The sequence below is a fragment of the Myxine glutinosa genome, chromosome 8 (assembly GCF_964187855.1).
Source record: "Myxine glutinosa chromosome 8, kmMyxGlut1.1, whole genome shotgun sequence".
Classification (NCBI taxonomy): Eukaryota; Metazoa; Chordata; class Myxini; order Myxiniformes; family Myxinidae; genus Myxine; species Myxine glutinosa.
The window spans coordinates 46,440,116-46,461,835 of NC_136268.1; the positions used below are offsets into that span (position 1 = coordinate 46,440,116).

General features: G+C 40.0%; 1 protein-coding gene across 8 annotated transcripts in view; it reads left to right on the forward strand.

Annotated features, from left to right (window-relative positions):
- LOC137432446 (traf2 and NCK-interacting protein kinase) overlaps positions 1 to 20,482 on the forward strand; it is a 100,550-nt gene extending 80,068 nt beyond the window's left edge. For 3 of the 8 annotated variants that reach the window (XR_013624306.1, XR_013624305.1, XR_010985501.2), the window contains exons 28-29: positions 4,495 to 4,634; positions 18,417 to 18,640. Coding sequence is in view for 2 of the 8 variants with exons in the window: in XM_068124386.2 (XP_067980487.1) it covers positions 4,495 to 4,634; positions 18,417 to 18,497 (221 nt within the window). In the remaining 6 variants the exon portion in view is untranslated. Of the gene's footprint in view, positions 1 to 4,478; positions 4,635 to 18,416 lie in introns of all 8 variants that reach the window. The other 5 variants (XM_068124386.2, XM_068124388.2, XR_013624303.1 and 2 more) reach the window with 4 other exon arrangements.
- Positions 20,483 to 21,720: the final 1,238 nt, after the last annotated feature.

A 21,720-nucleotide genomic window follows, 5' to 3' on the forward strand; every position in this document is an offset into this window, starting at 1 on the left:
AATAATGGAGTTTCTAGACATCCTTCAGTCGAGCTAGTCGACTACAATGGCGAAATCAACGAATAATGGAGTTTCTGGACATCCTTCAGTAGAACTAGTCGACTACAATGGCGAAATCAACGAATAATGGAGTTTCTGGACATCCTTCAGTAGAACTAGTCGACTACAATGGCGAAATCAACGAATAATGGAGTTTCTGGACATCCTTCAGTAGAGCTAGTCGACTACAATGGCGAAATCAACCAATAATGGAGTTTCTAGACATCCTTCAGTCGAGCTAGTCGACTACAATGGCGAAATCAACGAATAATGGAGTTTCTGGACATCCTTCAGTAGAACTAGTCGACTACAATGGCGAAATCAACGAATAATGGAGTTTCTGGACATCCTTCAGTAGAGCTAGTCGACTACAATGGTGAAATCAACGAATAATGGAGTTTCTGGACATCCTTCAGTAGAGCTAGTCGACTACAATGGTGAAATCAACGAATAATGGAGTTTCTGGACATCCTTCAGTAGAGCTAGTCGACTACAATGGCGAAATCAACGAATAATGGAGTTTCTGGACATCCTTCAGTAGAGCTAGTCAACTACAATGGTGAAATCAACGAATAATGGAGTTTCTGGACATCCTTCAGTAGAGCTAGTCAACTACAATGGCGAAATCAACCAATAATGGAGTTTCTGGACATCCTTCAGTAGAGCTAGTCAACTACAATGGTGAAATCAACGAATAATGGAGTTTCTGGACATCCTTCAGTAGAGCTAGTCAACTACAATGGCGAAATCAACCAATAATGGAGTTTCTAGACATCCTTCAGTCGAGCTAGTCGACTACAATGGCGAAATCAACGAATAATGGAGTTTCTGGACATCCTTCAGTAGAACTAGTCGACTACAATGGCGAAATCAACGAATAATGGAGTTTCTGGACATCCTTCAGTAGAGCTAGTCGACTACAATGGCGAAATCAACGAATAATGGAGTTTCTAGACATCCTTCAGTAGAGCTAGTCGACTACAATGGTGAAATCAACGAATAATGGAGTTTCTGGACATCCTTCAGTAGAGCTAGTCGACTACAATGGTGAAATCAACGAATAATGGAGTTTCTGGACATCCTTCAGTAGAGCTAGTCGACTACAATGGCGAAATCAACGAATAATGGAGTTTCTGGACATCCTTCAGTAGAGCTAGTCGACTACAATGGTGAAATCAACGAATAATGGAGTTTCTGGACATCCTTCAGTAGAGCTAGTCGACTACAATGGTGAAATCAACGAATAATGGAGTTTCTAGACATCCTTCAGTAGAGCTAGTCGACTACAATGGTGAAATCAACGAATAATGGAGTTTCTAGACATCCTTCAGTAGAGCTAGTCGACTACAATGGTGAAATCAATGAATAATGGAGTTTCTAGACATCCTTCAGTAGAGATAGTCGACTACAATGGTGAAATCAACGAATAATGGAGTTTCTGGACATCCTTCAGTAGAGCTAGTCAACTACAATGGCGAAATCAACGAATAATGGAGTTTCTAGACATCCTTCAGTAGAGATAGTCGACTACAATGGCGAAATCAACGAATAATGGAGTTTCTAGACATCCTTCAGTAGAGATAGTCGACTACAATGGTGAAATCAACGAATAATGGAGTTTCTGGACATCCTTCAGTAGAGCTAGTCAACTACAATGGCGAAATCAAAGAATAATGGAGTTTATGGACATCCTTCAGTAGAGCTAGTCAACTACAATGGCGAAATCAACGAATAATGGAGTTTCTGGACATCCTTCAGTGGAGCTAGTCGACTACAATGGCGAAATCAACGAATAATGGAGTTTCTGGACATCCTTCAGTAGAGCTAGTCAACTACAATGGCGAAATCAACCAATAATGGAGTTTCTAGACATCCTTCAGTCGAGCTAGTCGACTACAATGGCGAAATCAACGAATAATGGAGTTTCTGGACATCCTTCAGTAGAACTAGTCGACTACAATGGCGAAATCAACGAATAATGGAGTTTCTGGACATCCTTCAGTAGAACTAGTCGACTACAATGGCGAAATCAACGAATAATGGAGTTTCTGGACATCCTTCAGTAGAGCTAGTCGACTACAATGGCGAAATCAACCAATAATGGAGTTTCTAGACATCCTTCAGTCGAGCTAGTCGACTACAATGGCGAAATCAACGAATAATGGAGTTTCTGGACATCCTTCAGTAGAACTAGTCGACTACAATGGCGAAATCAACGAATAATGGAGTTTCTGGACATCCTTCAGTAGAGCTAGTCGACTACAATGGTGAAATCAACGAATAATGGAGTTTCTGGACATCCTTCAGTAGAGCTAGTCGACTACAATGGTGAAATCAACGAATAATGGAGTTTCTGGACATCCTTCAGTAGAGCTAGTCGACTACAATGGCGAAATCAACGAATAATGGAGTTTCTGGACATCCTTCAGTAGAGCTAGTCAACTACAATGGTGAAATCAACGAATAATGGAGTTTCTGGACATCCTTCAGTAGAGCTAGTCAACTACAATGGCGAAATCAACCAATAATGGAGTTTCTGGACATCCTTCAGTAGAGCTAGTCAACTACAATGGTGAAATCAACGAATAATGGAGTTTCTGGACATCCTTCAGTAGAGCTAGTCAACTACAATGGCGAAATCAACCAATAATGGAGTTTCTAGACATCCTTCAGTCGAGCTAGTCGACTACAATGGCGAAATCAACGAATAATGGAGTTTCTGGACATCCTTCAGTAGAACTAGTCGACTACAATGGCGAAATCAACGAATAATGGAGTTTCTGGACATCCTTCAGTAGAGCTAGTCGACTACAATGGCGAAATCAACGAATAATGGAGTTTCTAGACATCCTTCAGTAGAGCTAGTCGACTACAATGGTGAAATCAACGAATAATGGAGTTTCTGGACATCCTTCAGTAGAGCTAGTCGACTACAATGGTGAAATCAACGAATAATGGAGTTTCTGGACATCCTTCAGTAGAGCTAGTCGACTACAATGGCGAAATCAACGAATAATGGAGTTTCTGGACATCCTTCAGTAGAGCTAGTCGACTACAATGGTGAAATCAACGAATAATGGAGTTTCTGGACATCCTTCAGTAGAGCTAGTCGACTACAATGGTGAAATCAACGAATAATGGAGTTTCTAGACATCCTTCAGTAGAGCTAGTCGACTACAATGGTGAAATCAACGAATAATGGAGTTTCTGGACATCCTTCAGTAGAGCTAGTCGACTACAATGGTGAAATCAACGAATAATGGAGTTTCTGGACATCCTTCAGTAGAGCTAGTCGACTACAATGGCGAAATCAACGAATAATGGAGTTTCTGGACATCCTTCAGTGGAGCTAGTCGACTACAAAAGATAAGGATGTACAAACAGGAAACTGTCACTTCACTCAGTAGGCCCGGCTGGTACAAGCTTACATTCATCACTCTTGAGGACAATATCTCTCTTTTAGCTAAATATTGTCGATTGAAAAGTAAAAGACGAATACATTGAGTTGAATGAGGCTTGGAGGTAGATTTTGCGATCTGTGAACATCTTAACCTCAAGTGAACCCCCCTCCCCCCCCCCCCCCCAAATATTTTCTGGATCCGCCCCTGCGCACGGTGCCCTTCGCGAAGAGTAGGTGGGTTAGCACCAGACCCATGAACAAGTGACTAATTCCTGCCTTAACTACTGCTGGGAGGAGGATGGCAATCCCCTCAGGATGACTTTTGGCCAAGAAACTGTTTTGACAGAACCCCCGCTCTGTGACACAGACTATGGTACATCGGATCGGAATGTATCGTATAGCGCCCCCTGGTGGGAGTGCATATCATAACACATCCCACCTGTAGTTCTGAGAGGAACTAGCCTGGCCATAACTTCGGGTTCTTCGCTTTAGTTTCCTTGTAGTTCATTTACAAGTTCACTGACGTTTCCTCCTGCCCTCGTCCTGCATGGGATTTATGTGCGAACTCCTAATTGAACCTTAGATTAATTGTACCAAAAAAAGGTTTTCGAAAAATACAGAACTTGCTACGTTTGGATGAAAAATCCGTCCTGTAATTACGTGATCAATGGCAAGCAAATAATGCCAGATGTATATATCAATGCGAGGCTTTTTCCAACATCATTGACATGTGCTGTGAGTAAACACGTGATGACGTAAGAACGGAACGAGCTGTCGGCCTACCCCAGCTTAGTAAGCGGCTGAGCATGGTAACGTGTCTTGAGTATTTGGGTTACTGGTATTATGTGGTACCTGACATGGTAAGGTTCCGAAGGTGGGACAAACATTCACGTTTAATTAATAGCCTCAAGAATTAATTTGTTTAGATGGGGATTTTCAGCCTGGAGATGAATGTAAAAAATTTTTTATACACACCTGTAATAATCATGGAAGTGACAAAAGGTATGCAAGATCTTTCTTTCTTCACAACTTCCTAAAGTGTTGTTGTTCCACAGTACATATTGGCTCCACACGTCTGCTGGGCTGGGGTGACCGAGCACTGGAAGTCCGGTCCATGCTGAGCGGCCACCTCGAGATGTTCTTCATGCACCGTGGGACCCAACGACTGCACTTCCTCTGTGAACGAAACGACAAGGTGAGAGCTGAGCCTCACTCAGGAAGCAAAAACTATCATGTTATATACACAATGATGTGTTTGACTGTCTTCTTGATTTGACGGATTTCAAAATCTATTTCACTCGTTTTTCTGAATATTGTTGAGTCGGCTGCTGGCTTTAGTGTGCAGTGAACTTGTTTGAATCCACTTCATTCATACTTATCATACTTTTAATGCATTCATACTTGTAAAAAAATAATGAAATACTGCCTTACATTTAATTAAAAATATATAAAAAATTTAAAATTATTATGCAGCGCCAGCAGAAGACATGCCCCTTCAAATGGGGTGACAAGTTAAAATAATAAAAAATACTGTATATTAAAAACTAAAAAATTGTTTATTAAATTTTTTAATAATGAAATTAAAATTTTTATGCAGCGCCTGCAGAAGACGTCCTTCAAATTAGGTGATAAGTTTAAATAATAAGAAATAATGTAAATGAAAAAATTAAAGTTTCGTTTATTAATTTTTTAAATACAAAATAAAAATTATTATGCAGTGCCAGCAGAAGACATGCTGTCCTTCAAATGGGGTGATAAGTTTAAATAATAAAAAATAATGTATAATAAAAATTGTCTTTTATTAAAATTTTTAATTAATAAAAATTATTATGTGGTGATATGTATTATATATATATATATTATATATGTATGATATATGGTGATATTATGCCACCAGTCCCATCAAATGGGGTGATAAGTTTAAATAATGAAAATAATGTGTATTAAAAATGAAAAGTGGTTTTTTACATTTTAAATGAATAAAAATTATTATGCAGTGCCACCAGTCCCTTCAAATGGGGGTGATAAGTTTAAATAATAAAAATACTGTATATGAAAAATTAAAAAATCGTTTATTAAATTTTTTAATAATAAATTTCAATTATTATGCAGCGCCTGCAGAAGACGTCCTTCAAATGGGGTGACAATTTTAAATAATAAAAAATACTGTATATGAAAAAATATTAAAAATCGTTTATTAATTTTTTTAATACTAAATTAAAATTATTTTGCAGTGCCAGCAGAAAACATGCTGTCCTTCAAATGGGGTGATAAGTTTAAATAATAAAAATACTGTGTATTAAATTAAAAATTAAAAAGTCATTTTAAATTTTTTAATAATAAATTAAAATTATTATGCTGCGCTTGCAGAAGACGTCCATCAAATGGGGGTGATTAGTTTAAATAAATAAAAAGAATGTAAATTCAAAAATTTAAAAATCGTTTATTAAAAATTTTAATTAATAAAAATTATTATGCAATGCCACCAGTCCTTTTTTTTTTTTGTATACAAGATCGAGGCTCGTGAAAGCTAACATTAATCACACAAAAAGTGAAACCGACACATAAAACAAACTAGAACGGGCACTCGGTAGAGCGCATACCTTCGCCGCAGCTACTGTTCTGTACTTGGCATGGGAGTGTAGGGAACAGAACAGTGAACAGTTTGGTGCTGATTTCATGCAAATCGGATAAGAATTGACCGAGTTATGACAAAAAACGCACATTTTGCAAGGTCGTGACCCCCCTGACCTTTGACCCCCAACCGCTAACAAGGGTAATGTCTTCACTGGGTCATGTCGTATATCACAAGATCGGGCATTGAATTCTGAACATTTTGGCATTAGTTGCATGCCAATTGGATAAAAATTGACCGCGCTATGGTAAAAATACGATTTTGACCTTTTCGTGACCTTGACCTTGACCTTTGACCCGATTGCTCCCAAAATCTAATCAAATGTGTCCCGTATAATAACCAATCATCCCACCAAATTTCATGCAATTCGGTTGAATACTTTTTGAGTTATGCGAATAACATACACACACACACACACACAGACATACAAATAAATACACAGCGATCAAAACATAACCTTCCGCTTTTGCGAAGGTAAAAACAAGGGGAGCGGTAGACAAGATGGGGAGAGAGGGGGAAGGACACAAACACAACATTTGAGAGCAGGGACATCGGGAGAAATGTGGGAGGGGGAGGGCTTGGGGGGAGGTGGGAGAGGTATAAAACATGAACTGCAAGGACTTCCAGGAAAGAAGTTGGAATTTAAAAAAAAAAAAAGTATCTGCGGTGAATTAGCATGGGTAGAAAAGATCAAGGTTTTGGATGGGGGAAGATAAGAGATGGTGGTGAACAGCTGTTTTAAAGACCTGGAGGGAGGAGTGGGATTGAAGGGAGTGGGGGAGTTTGTTCCAGAGGCGGAAGAAAAGGGGAATGAAGGAGTGAAGGTGAGCAGAGAGTCTTGATTTTGGCAGTTTAACCATAAGAGGGTTGCAGGCAGATCTTGTGCGACCTGTAGGAATTTTTGGGGGACAGAGCCCAGAGAGAGCTGGGGGAGCAAGGCCGGAGAGGAGTCGGTAGAAGACAGAAAGACCACCAACCTGCCTGCTGTGAGTGAGTGAAAGGTCCTCGGAGTTAACTTCATCGCAGGAGATTCCAATGATTCTGAAAGCTTTGGTTTCAACAGCGTGAAGCTGAGCTAGGTGTGAGGCAGGAGCACCAGCCCAGAGGGGGGAACAGTATTCCATTGAGCTGTGGATGAAAGCCTTGTATGTGGTGAGAAGCTCAGGTGTGCCAAGGAAGGACTTCGCACGACGGAGGATGCCCAGTCGGCGACTGGATTTGGAGGCCAGCTTGGAAATGTGGTTTTCCCAAGAAAGATCATGGCAGATAGTGAGACCCAAAAGCCCTTCAAATTGGGTGATAAGTTTAAATAACAAAAATAGTGTATATTAAAAATGAAAAAATCGCTTATTCATTTTTTAAAATAATGAATTAAAATAATTATGCAGTGGCACCAGTCTCTTCAAATGGGGGTGATAAGTTTAAATAATAAAAGATACTGTATATGAAAAACGAAATAATCGTTTATTCATTTTTTAAAATAATGAATTAAAATAATTATGCAGTGCCACCAGTCTCTTCAAATGGGGGTGATACGTTTAAATAATAAAAGATTATTTAAAGTTTAAATAATAAAAGTATATGAAAAAGTCATTTATTAAATTTTTTTAATAATAAATTAAAATTATTATGCAGCACCTGCAGGAGACGTCCTTCAAATGGGGTGACAAGTTGAAATAATAAAAATTAATGTATATGAAAAACTAAAAAAATCATTTATTAAATTTTTTAATAATAAATTAAAATTGTTATGCAGTGCCTGCAGAAGACATGCTGTCCTTCAAATGGGGTGATAAGTTTAAATAATAAAAAATAATGTGTATGAAAAATTTAAAATTTCATTTATCAAATTTCTTAATACTAAATTTAAATTATTATGCAGTGCCAGCAGAAGACATGCTGTCCTTCAAATGGGGTGATGTTTAAATAATAAAAAATACTGTATAATAATAATTAAAAGTCGTTTATTAAAAATTTTCATTAATAAAAATTATTATGCAATGCCACCAGTCCCTTCAAATGGGGTGATAAGTTTAAATAATAAAAAATAGTGTATGAAAAATTTAAAATTTCATTTATCAAATTTTTTAATACTAAATTTAAATGATTATGCAGTGCCCGCAGAAGACATGCTGTCCTTCAAATGGGGTGATATGTTTAAGTAATAAAAAATACTGTATATTAAAACTTTAAAAGTCGTTTATTAAAATTTTTAATAAATTAAAATTATCATGCAGTGCCACCAGTCCCTTCAAATGGGGTGATAAGTTTAAATAATAAAAAATAGTGTGTATGAAAAAGTAAAAATTTCATTTATCAAATTTTTTAATACTAAATTTAAATTATTATGCAGTGCCAGCAGAAGACATGCTGTCCTTCAAATGGTGTGATGTTTAAATAATAAAAAATACTGCATAATAATAATTAAAAGTCGTTTATTAAAAATTTTAATTAATAAAAATTATTATGCAATGCCACCAGTCCCTTCAAATGGGGTGATAAGTTTAAATAATAAAAAGTGTATATTAAAAACTAAAATGTCGTTTATTAAATTTTTTAATAATAAATTAAAATTATCATGCAGTGCCAGCAGAAGACATGCTGTCCTTCAAATGGGGTGATATGTTTAAGTAATAAAAAATACTGTATATTAAAACTTAAAAAGTCGTTTATTAAAATTTTTAATAAATTACATTTGTCATGCAGTGCCACCAGTCCCTTCAAATGTGGTGATAATTTTAAATAACAAATTAGTTTTTTCAATTATCAGATTTGTGAAAGACTTCACAAATCTTTCCCTGGCCAACCCAGCAACATGGTGGGAATAATTTGGGCCATTAAAGTTGTAATGAACTCCTATTTGGAATCAATTTATTTTGCTCCTGAACATAATAAGCTCATTTCATCCGGAAAGGCCTCTGTCCGTCTCTGTTTCCTTGTATAATCATCAGTTTTTAATGTTTCCAGTGATCTATGGTGCATAGCAGAGCTTGTATACAAATCACATGTTGACGTGTGAGCATCTCAGCAAATTTCCTCTTCTCTTTTCTATCCATTCAAGTCATTCTTGGTCACTTTGTTGCAAATAAATTGAATTGAAAATTTAAGAATTTCAAGCATTGGTAGAAAGTCTGTGGTTCATCATGAATTGATAATTTTTCAACCATTGCATTCAGTTGTGGATAAATATAGATAGAATCAACGGTGTGGGTGATAGTGTCCAAAACTGAAATTGTCAATCAAGTCCTTCTGTTCCATTTCATTTACCTTGTGCATTTGTGACTCTCTTCTGTTCGCATCGTTCACGTCATCGACAAAGCGCGTCTTTCCTCAGGCAACATGTAATGAGCATGCAACATGGCGAGGGGCTTAGAAACTACTGCAAGAGTGGAATGCACAACTTCAACTGCCTGCACCATTTATCAGTTACATACACACATCATTACACACAACACCCTACAAAAGGGGGAAAAAATCCAATACTCATTAACATCCAGACATTTCCAATCTGTTGCGTCCAACAATCCATCGTAGAGGTTTTCAACCTCCAAACTCTTTTCTTGACAAAATATTATTTCACCACTTATTAAAAAAATAAAAGTTGGCATTTCTCAGACTATTCTATCATTCCAAGAACTTAACCACCCCATTACTACCCCGACTTCAACATAGATTAAACAAACAGCAAGAAAGATGTTCTGCATGGCAATGCTTGCGAAATACAAATAAACCGTTTGCAGCCTAATATGCGCTTTTCATGTTTCGGATGGCCTTGATCTTGACCTTTGACTGAAGTGTCCTCAAGTATACTACCCATGCATACAAATAAGCTGCACAAGTTTCAATTAGACATCTTGAAAAATTACTGAGGTATGGTAATAATAAATTCACAAAAGGCCCATTTGAATATAATGGGGTGAAATTGTTGTCATGGAAACCATTGACATGTCAAAAAGGCTTCATCGTCGTTCTGCTTTTTGGGTGAACCAGGTCTGTCCAAATATGGAAACCCTGTTAAAATTTCAAGTTAAAAGGATCAAAAAATGATGATTTGATGTGACCTTGAGCTTGTACCTCAAACAATAGGTTTCAGTGACCCAATATGCAAACCGTGTTCAAATTAAGTCAATCCGATTAATATTGATTTTATATGACCTTGAACTTTTGACCTCAAAAACGATATGCTTTTTATGATTATAAAAAAAACAATGATTAGTTGGTGAAACAATTCAGTGACCCAATATGCAATTTGTTCAACCTGGCAGGTACCTACCCTCTAGATCAGTGGCTCCAAACCTTTTTTCTGTCGTTTCCCCCTTCAACCAGTTCAACCTTCTGGATTTCCACCCATCCCTCCCCCCCCCCCCCATATATATATATATATATATATATATAAACAAGGAAAAAAGTAGCCAAAACACAAAATTTATTCGCTTAATAACATAAATATATAGCAACACACACACCCACACACACACACACATACAAACCTACACACACAGACACATACACACTCACACATATAAATTTTATAAATAAATAAAAAGCTTGTATATAAATTTTTATTTACCAACGATGTTATGTTTATGTTCAGTAAAAAGTCGAAGAACAAAATAATTAAAGATTTGAGATTTATTCAGTAAAGCACAATATTACACGAATGCTAATATTGTATTTCCCTTAGAATAAGTTTCCCCCCTGGAATCCTAAAATTCCCCCCAGGTTGGGAAATGCTGCTCTAGATGGCTGGCGATCACACATTACTTGCTGAAAAAATTATAGTCTGTATATTGCAAAAAGACTTTGTGTAGAGTTTGTGTGGTGTTGATCTAAAGGGGTCTACAGGGTTGTTCCAACAGTAGTTACTGGTCTAAAGAGTCCAAATAGGGTTTAAAGGTCTAAGGGTCAAGGGATCTATGTGGTCTTAAGGGGTCTAAAGTATCTAAATAGGGTCAATAGGTCTAAGCAATCTAAAGGATGTAAATATCGAAAGGGTCTAAGGGGGTATAAAGGGTCTAAATGTTATTTAGGGGTATAAAAGGTCTTTTGAGTCTAAAAGATGTAAGGTATGTTCTCAAAGTTGAAAAGGTATGTTCCAATTGTCCTTAATTAAACGTAGTCAAGATCCGACTCACATTCGTACCGTACGTAATTAATAGACATACTCACATGGGTCGATCGAGGCTTCATCTCAACGAGGGTTCAACATCTGCCCGTGTTTTCGGTTGTACATATTATATAGATATTAAATCAATCGGATGAAAATTGATGATTTGTGACCTTGGCCTTTGGCCTATTGATGTCAAAAACAATTAGTCTAGTAGGAAGACTAGGTCCCCCTGCACCCCCCGGAGATATACTTCTAATCAGTGTTTCTAGATTGGAAAAAATGTGTAGAAAATGACTAGCTATGGCCCCAAGCTGAAAAAATGTCCCACATACCATTTTTATGCAAATTACTGCTGCCATTATCAAAAAAACGATTTTTGACATATCTCAGCCAATATTGCAGATAATTGAAAAATGAAGGTGTCTAGACCCATGTTTTGAAGGGCATAGATCATGATAGAACTATTCATAACATGATTACATGTGTCTATGGTATACTAGTATGCATATTAATGCTGTAATTACAAAATAATCAGTTTTACAAATGATAAGGATACGTTAATACTGCAGATAACTTAACATGGTACATAAGGGGTCTAAACCCAGGTATTTTCAAGGTTAAATGTCAACAAGATGCTCCTGGGTCTTGCATAGGGGCGGGACATTGGCAGTAACATTGGTACCACTCAACTTTTCTTCCCACCATTGACTTTGTATTGCGAGAGATTTTCACTTGCTTATTTAAAGGTTTCTCACCCAGCCCACGTAAAATCTACCAACTCCTGCTGTTAACTCCCAAACATATTTTTTTATGTTATCCAATCACAGTGCAGAAATGACAGACTAGAGATCCAAATTAGTGCTGCTATAGCTGCCATTTTACATTTCCATCCATGTAACATGCGCGCTCGCGCGCTCGTATCAATTGGTAATGTCGCGCGCTCGTATCAATTGGTAACGTTGATGTTATTGAATACCTCAGTTGAAAGTTCAGTCTTCCATTCCATCTGTGTGTTGTTCTTGGTATTCATCCTCCAATCTAGCCAGGTAAGATGCTAACTATAATGTTACTCACACTCTTGACTTCAGTTTCTGCATGAAATCATAAACAGGCAGAATAACAGCTGAGCCAGCTAGCACCATGTTAGCTAACGTTAAAGCTAGCCTCATCTATGTACAGTATGTTCCTAATGTCGGTGTAACTTAAACTTTTGTTAATGCCAAACATGAGACATATCTGTTGACTTCTGTATATGAATTGAACCAGAAAGAGGCACGACAGCTGAGCTAGCTACAGTAACTTAGCACAATGTTTCATTGGCCTAGATAGCTAACGTTAGTGTGGAAGAATTTAGATGTTTTAGCTATTAGCACTTTTGATGCCACTAAACATGGTTTAGTCAGCTAAAAAGTACCCTAGTGTAGAACATGACTCAGAACCTCTGTTACCTCACTGAAAACTCAGAGCCTCCTTTCACAGGCACTTTTAACATCATTCGTGATTTCTTATTTGTCATTTAACAGTGATGGTAGACATCGACAGCAAGCATGCCCAAAAGAAAACGGAGTGTAGAACCTGCAGCCCAAAGCTCTCCTCCTACATGCATCCTTCATGTACCATCCATGTCTGATCATGGGGATTTCACGCCCCTCCGTAAAATTAAAGGATCTGCTTCAGAAAAACTGCAACTGCTTCAAAAGATCCGGGATAGACGTCTCAACCAACCGCATGACTCCCCATGTCGTATGCAATCAGTATGTGATCAGATCCCGGCAACTCTTCCTGATGACCTAGAAAGAGTAGGATATCACAGCAAGTGTTATAAGCACTTTGTCCGCCACTTTCATCGTCTGGGAGATGATACAGAACCAGGGCCATCAACCTCATCATGGCATCACTCTCCTCGTAAACCAGGAGGTTCTGCTGAACCCATCTTCCCGCCAGAGTGTATATTTTGTGAGAAAGTTGAGACCAAAGATGCTCATCGCAATACTGAGAGGCCTACAACCTTCCCATCCTTTAAAAACAAAGAAAATGCATGGGAGCAAATCGAAACACGGGCTGAGAAAATGGGTCTCTATCGACTCCATCGAAAGGTGAAAAACAAAGACCGCTTTGCATGTGAGGCCAAACACCATCCGTCATGTTTTAAAGCTTTCCGCACAGCATTCTACAACTATGAGCGTGCGATTCACAGAGCCGAAGCACCAAAGGAGCAGGCTTGCATGTCAGCCGCCCATGAAAAGGCATTCAACTCAGTACTGGAACACATTCAAACCCAGGTCATCCAGCAGAATAAAGTTCTACAGCTTTCTTCCTTGCGCTTGCTCTATGTCGAGGAACTGAAACTGAATGGATATGAGAACTCAAATTATCGGTCAGAGAAACTACTGAAACGCCTACAGAATGACCCAATCAAGGAGCATATCCACTTCACGAAGGTTGATCATGACAAATGTGATGTCATTTCTTTCTGGCTTGTGCACAGCTCAAACATAACAGTTTCCAATGCTCTCGCACGAGCATTCACACTCGGAAGCACAAACAAGAACCAAAATGTTGCCCTCCAACTTCGCCAGGGTATTCTACAGGCTTTCAGAGAGTGTAAAGACCAACCATGGCCACCAACAGCTGAAGACATGGAGCTCAATCCTGAAGACATCCTACCTCCAGACCTTGTCCGCTTTCTCAGCGTGCTAATGACTGGCAAGGAGGGCATCGAGACAGAAAAGGTGAAGCGTCTGGTCTTCTCCATTGGACAAGATCTGTGCCGTGCAGTGTCAGATGGAAAATGGAAGTTACCAAAGCACATTCTCCTCTGTGTGACTGTAAGGCACCTGTTCCGAAGCAAACAGCTCACCACAATACTACACAGGCTTGGACACTCTGAGAGCTACGATTTCGCCTTGGAGTTGGAAACTGCTCTCGCCAAGGTCCTGGATGAAGTCTCAACTTATCGTACACCACAAATTGTGACAGGAGAGGGCAACCTTGTATTCCACTGTGAGTGGGACAACTTGAATAAAACCACTACCAGTGTGCACGGCAGCAACATTGTAAACAGTGCTGGAGGAATCATGGTGCAGGAGGTCAAGCCCGGGTTCGAGAGCAGCAAGGACCGAATGCTACCTACCATCAATAGGTCACAACAGCGTAGCCTGAAGGTCGACACACCAAAAACTCTCCCACCCTTGCACTTTACTCGCGTTGGCCCGAAGTTCCCTGAAGGCTCATCATTCACACCGCCAGCAGAGAATGACACAGTCTATGCCACTACGATGCAAGAGTACTACATCTGGCTCTTCATCAGATACATCGGAAGCTGTGGCCTGCAGCCTGTGCCTGGGCTAGGGGGTTTCACCTCTGCAACTGGTTCTCCCCCACCCAGCAAATCAACAGTCGACTACTGCACGCCTATCCACCAACCGATCACAGACAACGCAGTTGTTCGTGAGCTACTGAAGCGTTCCGAGGCAGCAACTGCTGAGGTGGGTCAGAGATGGGTCCTGAATACATTTGATCTGGGTGTCTGCATGAAAGCCCTTCCCATCATCTGGCGCTGGCCAAATGAATTTGCTAGTCATGTAGTAACGATTGGACCCTTCCACACATCCATGAACTACATCGGGATGCTCACTGGACACAAGATGCGTGGTTCTGGATATGCAGAGATTCTCTTTGAGGCACAACTAGTAACAAGTGGATCTCTCAAAGGTGTTCTCAGTGGAAAGGCCTACGCAAAGTCCCTCTTTTGCCTCAAAACAGTGTGTGAGGCAATGGAGAGGCTGTTGATGGAGAGATTCACTGAGGAGGAGAACATCATGATCTCTGACCCTGCTGTGCTTCTCAGAATGACCCAGTCTTGCAACCGAGAGCACCTCGATGAAGCCCTCAAAGACCCCTCAACTCTACTCCTCATCAAAAAGTACCATGCCTTTGAGGAAAAGGTGCGCAAGGGCCACCTGGGGAAGACAGCTGCCTTCTGGATGTCGTTCATTACCCACTGCCATCTTGTCTTCATGCTCCTCCACTCTGTGAAGACCAACAACCTCCAGCTGTTTCACAAGTGTAACGGAGAGATGGCAGATATCTTCTTCGCCTTTGACGGACACAACTACTCCAGGTTTGTGTAGCTGGGATGCCAACCCTGAGGTGGAGAGGCAGTTAGAAAAATTCACCTGTGTGATGTACGGCCAGAGTCGCGAGTCATCAGTGGACATTGTCCGTGCCAAGCTGCTACGAAAAATGGTGGGAGAGGACAAGACCCTCACATCCAAGTCCAAGGTTGATCTGGCTCGCCTTCCTCCATGCCAGTCTGCCCTGAAGCCGCACATCCAGCGTGTGAACCACCGCGTAGCATTGTACAAAAGAGCCGATCAACCTATCATCGAAAAGCCAAAACCTTATGAGGAGCAAGGATGGATAAGGACTGATGAAGGACTGTTGAAACCAATGTGGTCCAGTGGTCCCATCCTACCAACCTCACTGGTGGATCTTCTGAACACAGGAGAGCACGAAGAGGAGGAGGAAGAGGAAGGAGAAGAAGAGTTTGACTCTGACGATTTCGATGAAAATGATGATGACTGACTCAGTGTAGAATCACTAATGCTAATGATGTTTATCTAAAACAAGCAAGAGAAGAGTGGTCACATTGAGTGCTAGGACTATTTTGACAGTTGTAATATTTAGAAAAATAAAACTTTGTGTTAACGTCTGTGTAGACGGACCTTAATATGAGTCTATTATTTCGTAAAACTGTGATTATTTTGTAAATAAAGCACTAATTAGCATACTAGTATACCATAGACACATGTAATCATGTTATGAATAGTTCTATCATGATCTATGCCCTTCAAAACATGGGTCTAGACACCTTCATTTTTCAATTATCTGCAATATTGGCTGAGATATGTCAAAAATCGTTTTTTTTATAATGGCAGCAGTAATTTGCATAAAAATGGTATGTGGGACATTTTTTCAGCTTGGGGCCATAGCTAGTCATTTTCTACACATTTTTTCCAATCTAGAAACACTGATTAGAAGTATATCTCCGGGGGGTGCAGGGGGACCTAGTCTTCCTACTAGACTAATAGGGGCAATACCCCTGGCGCTCACCTGGTAGAATAAACAGTATATTGCACTGATTAAGGGTATTTTAAACCAATTTCAATGGTTGATAGAAGACAGGGCAGCATGTAGAATCATACCAACATAATCATAAGACTTTAAACAAACAAACAAAAAAATACCTATTTTGGGGGGGCAACCTTACCCCCTCCCAACCCGTGTACCTCCTCAGACCCCAATTTTTCTAATGCCTTGAACAAACATTGGCACATCACGGATGATGAAGGTTGTGGTGAAGTTTCATTAAAATTGTGTGTGTAGGTTCTGAGAAAAAAGCAAATACCTATTTTGGGGGGCAGCCCCCCCCCCCCCCATGGACCACCTTACACACCGATTTTTTAAATGCCAGGAACAAACTTTGGTACAACACAGGTGATTAAGGTTGTGGTGAAGTTTCATCAGAATTGCATGTGTACTTTCTGAGAAGAAAGCAAATACCTATTTTGGGGGGCAACCTCCCTGTAACTCCTGAAAGGGGCAGATTTTTAAATGCCATGAACAAACATTGGTACATCACGGGTGGTGAAGGTTGTCGTCAAGTTTCATCTAAATTATGCGTGTAGTTTCAGAGAAGAAAGCAAATTCCTATTTTGGGGGGTCAAACCTGGATCCACTTTGACCCCCAGTAGACCCCCTAAACCCCAATTGTTAGCACAAAGCGTTCAGAATCATTGGAATCTCCCGCGATGAAGCTACCTCCAAGGGCCTTTCACTTACTCACCGCAGGCAGGTTGGTGGTCTTTCCATCTTCTACCGACTCCTCTCCGGCCTTGCTCCTCCAGCTCTGTCTGGACTCTGTCCCACAAATATTCCTAAAGGTCGCACAAGATCTGCCAGCAACCCTCTTATGGTTAAACTGCCAAAATCAAGACTCTGCTCACCTTCACTCTTTTATTCCTCTTTTCTCCCACCTCTGGAACAAACTCCCCCACTCCCTTCAATCCCACTCCTCCCTCCAGGTCTTTAAAACAGCTGTTCACCACCATCTCTTATCTTCCCCCATCCAAAGCCTTGATCTGTTCTACCCCCGCTAATTTCACCCCAAATCCACTTTTTTGAAATACCAACTTCTTTCCTGGAAGTCCTTGGTGTCCTTGTTTTATACTTCTCCCCCCCCCCCCCCCCCCCTTCATACACCGCCTCCCCCCAAGCCCTCTCCCTCCCACACATTCCCGATGTCCCTGCTCTCAAATGTTGTGTTTATGTGCTTCCCCTTCTCTCCCCATCTTGTCTACTGCTCCCCTTTTTATACACTTTGTTTGTTTGTCTGTTTGATTTGTTTGTGTGATAAATGTTAGATCTTTCACGAGCCTCGATTATGCATACAAAAAACAAACAAAAAAAAAAAAACACCTGCAACTCAGTTCAGGGGAGCTCATGCGATGGTGCGTCATCAGTCAGTCCGTCTGTCCATAAACACTTGCAACTTCTTCTCCGAAACCGCAGATGGGATTGCGACCAAATTTGGCACAAATTATATTTGTTGTGTTGTGACTAAAGTTTGATCACGGCATTAAAAAAAAAAAAAAATCGGGGTTTAAGGGGATTGACCGGGGGTCAAAGTGGACCCAGGTTTGACCCCCCAAAATAGGAATTTTATTTTTCCTCTGAAACTACACAAACTATTTCGATGAAACTTCACCACAACCTTCACCACCCGTGATGTACCAATGTTTTCTCGGCATTGGAAAAATTGGGGTCTTCGGAGGTACGCGAATAGTGGATGTGGGAGGGGGGGGGGAAGGGGGTGTGCCCCCCAAATAGGTATTTTGTTTGTTAAAAGTCTTATGATTATGTTATGATTCCACTTGCTGCCGTCTTCTAGCAACCATTGAAATTGGTTTAAAATACCTTTAGTCAGTGCAGTATACTGTTTATTCTACCAGGTGAGCGCCAGGGGTATCGCCCCGATGTTTTTGTGCCGTAAACAAACTTTAGTGACAACAACAACAAATATCATTTGTGCCAAATTTGGTCGCAATCCCATCAGCGGTTTCGGAGAAGTTTCAAGTGTTTACGGACTGACGACGCGTCATCACATAAGTCCCCCTGAACTTCGTTCCAGGTGAGCTAAACACCTAATTTGGATGCACCTGCCTTTTCAGGTTTTCTTTGCTTCAGGAAGATCAAATGGAAATCAGGTTTACATCTTGGACCTCAGTCAAAACTCCAACACGGGTGGTTAAACGGCATCTGGATTGGTGGCGACTGAAGGACGTGGCCTTCCAACTTCGACCTTTGCACTCTGTATTCATATAATCAATGTTCAACAGGAAAGAGGCACACTTCCTGGTTTTGTAAAACTAAAATATTTTTAAAATACATATTTAAAAAAAAAAGGAAATAAATAACATCTCCACCCCCATTATGGAAACAACCAAGTGGTTTCCTGGGGGACCGAGAAGATTTTACCATCAATCTAGATCTCTACAAACTGCTGCTAAAACAGTTGCTTGACTATCAATATTTGCATCTCAAATCACATGACCGAGCACATGACTTTGTATGCAAATTTAGCATTGTTCATGGATTATCGAAAACGATGCTCATATATTATGAAGGGCAATGTAAATTAACGATCATACAAAATGTTCGGGTGCCATTGTAAATTAACCGCTCAATCAAAACTTACACAAAATGTGTTTCAACTCTCAATTTAACAATGCAGGAGAAAATGATAAATTTCGTGTCGTTTTCTTCAATTACGTTTCGACAAAACCAAGCAGGGAAATCTCAGGTAATAAAGGCTTAACTAGTACAGAAGTGCAGCTTTGTTCAAACTTAGGGCCCCACCCTTACTTTTGTTTACACCAATTTTTCCATTGCACTGATTTTTGTTTTTAACCCAACAAGGAAAATGCACATTTAATATCGAATAGTAAATGCTGGATGGTAATATGGTAAAATTGCGGTGAGCAACAACTAAGGGTGTGATTACCACATTAGTGGTGTGAAAATGTCTGTTTTGGACCCCTCCAATACACCCACCGTGTTCCACCTCTCTCAACCTCTACCCCAATCTCACTTTCTCCCCACAATCCCTAAAGGGAAATGTTAAATTCATCACTTAAACAGAACCCAAAGGGAGAGAGCCCGAGCTATTGGGCATGAATCCCAACCCAGCTACAAACCGCCACCCTGGTGTTTCGCATGGAGGCCGAAGCATCAATGTGCGCGCACCATCCATCAGATGGACGTTTGGCCTTCGAGTGCCTGTCCTGATAGCACTGCTCGGTGGATGCTCGAGATCCCAGGTCTTGTGAAGAGTAGGCGAGTTATCGTCGATCCCCTGGGATTACAAAGTGCTGCCACCTTCGGTCAAATGGCAGGCCTGGCCAACCATTTCACGAGACCGGGGAAAACTTTCCTTGGCCGACCACTTGATGGAGATATTTGGCACCATTGAAATAAGACTAGCATTACGAATACAAATTTCAGCTACAGAATTTTGTTGGATTATACACATAATAACCTAAACTCATTACAAGGAGGTTTAAGGGTGTAGTACTGGTGAAAAATTGAGAAAACTACATAGGTACCTTTGAGAGGCCTTTACACAAAAACAAAGTCAAGTTAATATCTAATTTTCAGTTTTTCTTGAAAGATATAATCTTGGCTTTAACTCGGACCAGTTTCAACGCTTCTTTGTCATATTACATGCATATAATTTGCATAAATTAGACCGTCAATAAAAAACAAGGAAAAACAAAGAACGCATTTCTACTTCTATCTACTATGTCACCTATCATTCTTTTCACACAAAACTTGGTACATGTATTATACATGTGTTACTCGACTACCTGATGAGAGGATTTTGTGAAATTATGTCAAATGTTCACTAATTATGCCAATTACCAGATAAAACTTGGTTGTCCTTCAATAAATCCACAATGGCTACTCCTATAAACAAAAGCCTTCATCATTTTAAAGGAAGTGATATTCTGAATATCCTGTCCAAATTTCAGCCCAAAAGAATGATGCATTTCCCAAGTTATAACAAATTTCATGCAAAATATTATATTGAATTGAAATTTGAATTTTTCAATAATTAGGGGTACTTCTATGACCTCGAATAGCATGATTCTTGTTTATAAGACTATAAGGAAACTGTTCAGCTTAAAAATCAAAAATCAAAAAAAATCACCTGTTCACCAGTACTACACCCTTAACCAAAGTAAAAAAACAAAAAAAACAGTGTTGGTTTCAATTCCGCATTAAAAACAACTTCGTTATTTAAAAGAAAAAAATCTGAAAACATTTGTCATATTCAAACCGGTGTTTGAAGGGGGGAAAGCGGTATTATTTATTACATTTAAGATCATGGGATGTGTTGTGTTGGGCACAAAACATCGTGCCTTGCTGAAGACCTCTACAAGACTAAAATTCCATATGGAACCTCCCTGGTTGGCACTGTTATCCTTTGCTCAAAGGGATGGAATGCTATACTTGTAACGATCCATCAGTCGTTTGTCACATCAATTTGTATTTTTGACACGACTCCTGATTCGAGGTGACATCACGAGGTCTATGGTAAAATGTGATTACAGCGGGAGTAATGGCTTGTGGCAGTTGATTGAATGGATTCAAATGATGCCATTTGTCGTCTCGCTTACAATCAGCAATCAATGGTTGCAATCTGCTCTGGTACCGACAATGCTCCCATGTTTGTTTTGTCAAAATAAAAAATAAATATAAAACGAGTTTGGTTTCCTTAACATTTTTGATCAATTTGCATTACAATACTTTAGCTCTAGGATAATGGGTACAGGACTTCACTCTAGACGCATTCTGATGTGAGAAAGCAAAAATGTAATAGAAAACTAGAACTCGACACAAATGCGTCAATGAATATGCCTCCACCCATTGACACCAATGGCAACCCACTGACATTTCATCTCACTTAAGGCCTCACCATAATTTCTTTATTGTTTACACCTGTAAGCCTGATGTTGGCTTAGAGGTTAGGGTGCTGGCTTGGGATCCTAGGATCCTGGGTTCGAATCCCGGTCGATCGCTGAATCAACACCAGGGGGGTTGACTCCGCCTGTCATCCTTCCGAGGTCGGCAAATTGAGTACCAGCTTGCTGGGATGAATGATCCTGGTGTACCCCGATTTAGAATAGGTACACCGTATCCCTGCGCATCGTAAGAGGCGACTACGTTTTGGCGCCAGGAAGGGCATCCGGCCATAAAAACATTGCCTCAAACAGGGAACCATGATTGTCATGGGGCCCGCAAGGCCAACCCCCACTCTGGAGGGGAAAATGGCCTTAAAACGATCATTCATTCACATCAAATTCCATTGCACCGATTGCCGGAATAAGCCTTGTGTTTTGATGCTCAAGATCTTAGTCTTGAGTTTGAGTCCATGTCGCACCATTGAAATAACACCAGGTGGTGGGTTGACAA